Here is a 7,279-nt window from a genome sequence, read left to right on the forward strand (position 1 = left end):
CTTCAATTCATGTATTAACATTTTTCAAGTATTTATTTATTTTCTAATAGATTTTAAGAGATTTATTAACTTGCTTGTACGAGAAATGGAGCATATAAATATATGTGTGTGATGAAAATGGTTGAGACTTTTACAAGTTTGTCATTTTCTTTTTAGAATATTTTCCAAATTTTCATTTAGTCCAATTTCATATTAGAATACGTGTTCCGGCCGAAATATTGAAATTCGGCCGGAATGGATCGGAACGGCCAGAATTTGAGCCAACACATAATAATCCATCACACCTTGTCGGTTACTGTTTTGGCATGAAAAATTTCGACCATTTCAACCAGAACGGAACGGTTTTTAAAATCTTGAGAGACACATCCATTTATCATATTTTTATATCTATGAGATAATCAGTACTTCACTAATTATAATATTTTTACAATTTTTTTAGTAATGGATAAAATAGGAAAAATAAAAAATTACTATTTTCTAGGAAACTTGTTGTAAAATAATTATATCCACCAAATTATTCCAAATCATTTGCATTTACAAATAGACGTTATTAATATTAGAGCAAGACAGATATATTTTTTTTAATGAGTATAGAGCAAAACAGATATATATCATTTGTTAAAAAAAAAAAAAAAAACAGATATATGTCATACTATTATTAGGTGAGACACATAATAAATTAAATATATCTCCCACCGCTTTAGATGTCTCTTATCTCTATTTTATCTTATCTTATCTTATCTTATTTCTCTCTGATTTTATCTCTCTCCACTTCAAATCTCTCTTGTCTCTATTTTATCTTATCTTATCTCTTTCTAATCTTATCTCTCCGCTTCATATCTCTCTTACAACTCTACAAAAATAAATATATCTCCCATAATAAATAAATAAATAGATTTGGCAATTCATCTAGATGCATGCATGCATGATCCGTTGACTCCTTCCACCTTTTTTGCATAAAATCACTGAGAATTAATCAAATAAGGGTTTGGAACGTGGCAAAGATATTAGAATTTAGCTGGAGTGCTTAAAGCCGTATAACGATCAGTATACAGTTTTATGCTCTAAAGTCTAAACCAGACATCAGAAGTTTGGAAAATGTTACTTCTAACTATTTGGCAATTTGCAGCTCCTTTAGATTTTACCAGCAATTTTATAATATTAAAATTTATTTTTAATGGAGTGAAATAGTTATATTGATTGATTGAAAATAAGTTATAAAATAATTATAAAAAATTATAAGTTTATCAATATTCCATAAGTTTTCACCTCGCTTTGTAGAGATAAGCAAATGTCAAGTACAGTGCCCAATGCCGTGGTGGAAAAGTCAAAATTCATAGGTTGTCACTTGCCAAAAATACCGAGTAATTTAACTTATGGGTCCGTTTTCACAGCTTCCATGCTCTGCGGATACATCTCCTTCACGGGGGAGTGAGACAAAATATGTTTTTAACCTTGAGAGATAGCTCAGTTGGTCCGGTCTTGAGTTTACTTTTCAATAATTACTAGTTCGAGTTCCCTTAAGACCACTGAAAGTTTATCCAATCGTTAATTTCAAGATTCCATGAGATTAGTCGAGACGCGGGCAAATTGCCCGGAAACCACGGTTATCAAAAAAATAAAAAATGTTTTACTTTCAACTCTCTCACAGCCTCACACGTTTACCATAGAGCTTGTAAGCATCGATTGCAATGAACCATTAAACCATACCAGAAAGGTACGAGAACTCATAAGATACAAGTTATTGCATGAATGGTGGAGGCAATCAAAAAATATATTAAAGTGATTGAACCATACCATTTGTAAAGTAATTCATTGATGTCAAAGACACAGAATCTCTTTAGAGCAACTTGGCTATTACCCAAATAGGATTGGAAGTACAAAGAGAAGACTAACCATTGAGCATTTCCTCATTGGCACAAACAAAAAACTGCAGAAATCGGATGTCCTGCATCCTCAAGTCATTACAAACTTAAATCATAACGATATCTGTTAAATCTCTCAAATATTGCTGATAACAGGAAACATAACTTGATTGGATTCCATATGTGCATAAGAAACCGGCTGTACAGTAGACAAGCAGATTGATTAATATAAGCACTGGTTCAAAATGTACATCCAAGGCAGTTGCCAAAGCTGTCAAGAGAAACGAATTAGAGACGATGAGTTCTCTAACTTGCTTTCCATGAAATTTCTCGACGCCATTCTCTCTTTCTGTTGGTGGAAAAAGCATTCTTCAATAATGGGTGTTTTCTTGTGCAGCCACTATAAATCCCATTGTTGAGTGGGTGCTGTTTTTTGCGCTCTCTCTCTCTCTCCGTGATGCGGCTATTTCTGTGGAATCGTGAAGAAAGAAACAGAGCAGCCAAAAGCAGAGGAAAAACTCCATTATATGAAATCAGAAATCAAAAGTGGAAAATTTTATTTACCCAAATCTGAAATCGCCTTGGGAGTTGGAGTTTAAGCATCCTTGAGAATGCAGTACAAATGAAGCAAAAAGCATTCGTTCTGATAAAGAAGCTATTGCAGCTAAAAAATATTTAAATTCCAATCATGTCAAAACGTGGGTTCCAGGAAGAGTTATCAATTTTCATTCCGGACAATTGTGTCCTTCACATCTTCATTCTTTAGTTTTTTGCCTTGGGGATACGTTTGAGACTTCAAGAATGGAGACAAAAAGCATAAAAATGGAACAGGGTCTGTGTAGAATGTAGATGAGCCCAACTTAAAATACTAATAATATGTCAACTGTTGCAAAGGTTGTCTGGAGAGCACCAAACCTACCAGTCAATTGCAATACAGAATACTGGATTTAAGGGAAAGAATCATTACATCAGTTGTTGGTTCTAATGCCATAGCTCAGCTCAGAGAATTTAGAATTGAATGGACTTCTTAGTTGGAATATCTAAAAGAGCTGTGCATTCATGATAACATTTGATGCGCGTATGAGAGAAAAAAGGGTCATTGATTGCAACAACTCAAATATTTATAAACGAATGAAAGATTTAATAAAATATTCTATACATTAAAGTAAATTGCTCTTGGAACTAGCTTAGAAAAATAAAAGAAAATAAATTGTTCTTGGAACTTTTTCTAGGGAATGGATCTTCAGCTGCTTTGCCTCGAAGGCTTAGTTGTTAGCCCAAAACCAAATGGGAAAAGAGGGTCATAGTGTTGATCCCCAACATTCATGGGTAGCTGATCTACTCGTTTAAACCATGTTCGAGCCAGCTTGCCAGAAAATCCATAGTCACCAAAAAGAGCATCAGCCACACCTTGACCTTCACTACCTGGGAGCCATGCAGCCACCAGAGCGTCCATTGATGCAAGATATGGTTCCATGACAAGAGGCCGTCCGGAAACAACAACAACAACACACTTGACAGCCCCGCATACATTGTTGATTGTGTTAGGCCCGGGCTCAGGGAGAGTGAGGTTCAGGTTATCACCTTTGGTCTCAGCGTAGGGTTGCTCGCCTACTACCACGATGGCGTAGGAGAAGTCATTGGACTTGACAAAGGCAGGGTCAGGGTTCTCATTGAAGACCACCTGGGTGCTTTGGTCCACAGTGGCTTTGATGGCATTTAGGATGGTGGTTCCTGTCATAAATGAATCATTCTATCAATGCGACAGGCTACTGGAATGGAAAGAAATGCAATACCAAAGTATGGATTAAGATCCTCTAGAGCTCTTAAATAACTTCGAGATGGAATTACTGAAACTACAATAGCGACTTGAAGTAAATGATCCAAATTTTTGTCACACTTAGTCACTAGGCACACATCTAAAACCACAACGAGACAAGTTTCATATGATAAACGTGGTTTGCAGACAATCTGGAGAGAAAAATGAGGGAAAATAGATAACGTTAAAGAGAGAAGTTAAATGTATGCTGGTAGGGAATATGTACCGGCACTGAGGTCATTCCCGCCAAGTCCTTGCCATTCGATTGTCCATCCACCGCATTGATAACCCAAGTTGTCTGCATGGCTTCCAGCAACAAGAATCTTTGGCACTTTCTTAGGGAGAGGCAGCAGAGGCCCGGCAGCTGCAGATTTTCCATTTTGCAATAGCACAAGTGATTTCCTCACAGCTTCCCTCGCGAGTTCCCTATGCTCCTAATGAAAGGAGGAAATCCGATCAAGTGGTGCTTTGACATTACAAAAACAAATAACCAAAGATCAGTTTGGGATATGATCTAGCTAACCTTGCTTCCAACTTCGTCGGCCAGACTGTTATCAGCCAGCGGGCTCTCAAAGAGCCCCATGGAGAACTTAACCCTCAAAATCCTCTTCACAGCATCATCTATGCGGCTCATGGGAATGACATTCTTCTTAACCAGATTGGTCAATTCATTGATAAATTCTGGGTAGTTGTAAGGAACCATGACCTGCATCATTTTGAAAGTCAGGCATCTCTCTGCTTCTTAAACATGCAAATTTACCATTGATTTTTTCATTTACACAATGGTGTACCTATGTCTGTGACAATATCCATGATTTCGGATTTCTATCTCTATCTATATGAAATTTTACATTTCAAGATTACCTACTGCTATTTATGGTAGCAAAAGTAGATATAAGAAGACGACATCAAATGGTTACTGAATGATTCTGATATCATTCTTGCCTCAATTTCATAGCATGCGAAGAAGGTAAAAGCATGCTTCCTAACCAGTAACAAATAAAGGAAAGGAGTTCTAAGTTCTCACAAGTTTGGACCTAATTATGGAGACTCAGGGTCATGCATGGCTAAAGAATTAGAAGTTCTTTACACACTACAGAGAAATTTGCAAGAGTATAGTAGTACGTGCAGCAGAAAGCTTAGCAAAAAATCTTGGGACCATGAATGAAATAAATCTTTTACTAATATTTGTTACGGACCATGTCAACACCAGCTAGAATTGAAGCTTGAACAGAGTAAGTGTAGTTTGCATGTGGTGGATATGTAATCCTGTCAATTCCCTCCCAATCTGAGATGACGAAACCCTGAAAGGATCAACAGATAATGAAACATTACTTCTCAGGGATTTCCATTAATCTCATTAAAAAAAAAATTCCATGAATTTTTTTAAACTCTGAATATTGAATTAGAAAGTACCCTGAAGTGGAGTCTGTTCTTGAGAAACCCTGTGAGCATCTTATGGTTCGCATGCATCTTCATTCCATTCAAACTCGAGTAAGATGCCATAACAGTAGCGACACCCTTAATAATTGAATCATAGTAAGCAGGCATGTGGATGCTGTACAATTCGTGCTGACTGACTATGGTGTTGTTTTCGTCAATTCCTTTAACTGTGCCTCCATCACCAACATAGTGCTTTGCACAAGCTGCCACCTTATCCCTGAAGCAATCTCAAATATAAACACGTTGCACAAATTGTTTGAAACAAATTAAGATCAAAATAATGAAAAAAGATGTAAATTCTTACTTCCCACCAACGTACGGAACTCCCTTTCTAGAATTTGCAGGGATATCTCCTTGCAAACCTGGGATGATCTCTGTCATCATCTTTACAATCTTGGGGTCCTCACTATAGCTCTCATAACACCGACCCCACCTTGGATCCCTGCAAACCTGCATTATTCAACAGAAAATAGGATCACCATCACAGAAAACAGTGGAGAAATAAGAACTTTAGGTGATTTGGATTTTCTTCAATAGTTGCATTGCATCCTGGTGAAAAACTTGTAATTACCGCGATACAAGGAGCAAAAGCATATGGAATCCCAGTGGCTCGAACTTCAAGCGCAGTTGCAGCACCGATCCTCCTTAGAAGATCAGGATCCCTGCAGGTATGATCACAGAAAACGTAGATTCAACTTGAGGTGCAACGGAATGATGAACTGATTGTTTGAGTTTCTCACATTCCACGGAAAAACAAAAGGATCTGATTATGCATGTAGAATTTTTCATGGTATGTATGCAAGCATATGCACTTGCCTGGTCACTCCAAGACCCACATTATGGGGGAAAATGGTTGCTTTATATACATTGTTGTGTCCATGAACTGCATCAATTCCATAAATCATAGGGATTCCAAGACGGGTAGCAAGAGCCCCTTTCTGAATATCATTCACCATGTCTACCCATTGTTCTGGAGAAGCCTTTGGAGCAGGCACACTCCCTCCACCACTTAATACACTACCTATACATTTTTCACTTTATTGTGAGTTGGAAGAACATTTAGAGCAATTATGGCAAATTCATATGCAAGAGTAGAAGCTCAAAACATTATAATCTATATCTGCATACCGATTAAGTAATCCTTCATGACCTGAGCAGTGGCATTAGCCCTTTCAATTTGAACCATCTGACCAATTTTTTCTTCCAGAGTCATTCTTGCCAAGAGATTTTTTATCCTAGCTCCAACCGGTCGCCTTGGGTCCTTGTATCCCACATATCCTTGAGCTTCTGCCATTGATGAGCAGAAACATATTGCCAAAAACAAAATTCCCAAGAAGGGGATTGGAATTCTCGCCATCTTGGTCCCACTAAAATCCTGTAAAAATTTGAAAAAAAACAAAGGTGATGTGAAAGCTAAACAACGAGAACCATGAACATTGTATCAAAATATGCAGTGGAAAAGTTGTCAAGAGGTAGGTTCAAGGAATTGCTTATATATGGAAGAAAGTGAATGAAAATCATGGAACCATTTGTTCAGTTTCTACTTTCTATAGAAACTAAAAGATGATTATGCCATGAAAACCCAACAAGCATGTGGAAAATACAATTACCTCCAAATAACCAGACCGTCCAAAAGATCAAAAACACAAAAAGATCACCAGCAAAGAAGGAAGAAACGTCAGAACGTGCTGCAAGATTCGAGGTTTAACTGCACAGGGGTTTGAAGGTGGTGGGATATAAATAGGGAAGGAAAGAAGTGTTGCTTGAAATACGGTGTTGAAAAACATAAGACCAATCTGTTCAAAGAGACGTATCATGGTATAAGGCGTATATCTTTTTCGAGTCGTTCTCCTAGAATATAGCGGGAAGTTGATGCCTTTGACTGTTAAACGTGTAACGTAACCGTCTCCATTGAGTGATTGACAATGCCTAGGCCTTGCTCTCGAGAGACGTGCAGTTTGATTTTCAATGAACATAATATTCTTTTTCTCTTAAAAAAAAAACATATTTCTTTTCTCTTTTAGTAGGCAGAGATATCAAAGTTTTAAATTTCCTTCTTGTGACGGTTTCGTTTGAAATATTAGAACGAAATATTTTGTTACTGTTGTAAATAATTGATATATAAATAAATTATATATATATATAAAAAATT

The 7,279-nt window shown here is 36.9% G+C and overlaps 1 protein-coding gene across 1 annotated transcript; it reads right to left on the bottom strand.

Moving 5' to 3' along the window:
• Positions 1–2,903: 2,903 nt before the first annotated feature.
• Positions 2,904–6,756, bottom strand: LOC121238702 (beta-glucosidase BoGH3B-like). The gene is made up of 9 exons (XM_041135684.1): positions 6,256–6,756; positions 5,944–6,148; positions 5,699–5,789; positions 5,432–5,577; positions 5,101–5,344; positions 4,884–4,988; positions 4,208–4,390; positions 3,911–4,118; positions 2,904–3,599 (listed from the first exon to the last, which is right to left on the bottom strand). Exons 1-9 carry the CDS (start codon positions 6,482–6,484, stop codon positions 3,109–3,111), a joined length of 1,902 nt encoding a protein of 633 aa, XP_040991618.1. The 5' UTR covers positions 6,485–6,756; the 3' UTR covers positions 2,904–3,108.
• Positions 6,757–7,279: the final 523 nt, after the last annotated feature.

This window comes from Juglans microcarpa x Juglans regia, chromosome 7D, assembly GCF_004785595.1.
Source record: "Juglans microcarpa x Juglans regia isolate MS1-56 chromosome 7D, Jm3101_v1.0, whole genome shotgun sequence".
Lineage (NCBI taxonomy): Eukaryota > Viridiplantae > Streptophyta > Magnoliopsida > Fagales > Juglandaceae > Juglans > Juglans microcarpa x Juglans regia.

Excerpts from the sequence above, each read along its gene's own strand:
- LOC121238702 (XM_041135684.1), bottom strand. The coding sequence starts at position 6,484 with ATGGCGAGAATTCCAATCCCCTTCTTGGGAATTTTGTTTTTGGCAATA. Across the intron at positions 5,345-5,431 it reads GTTCCGTACGTTGGTGGGAA|GGATAAGGTGGCAGCTTGTG; the intron begins GTAAGAATTTAC and ends AGATTGCTTCAG. Across the intron at positions 4,119-4,207 it reads CCGACGAAGTTGGAAGCAAG|GAGCATAGGGAACTCGCGAG; the intron begins GTTAGCTAGATC and ends TCCTTTCATTAG.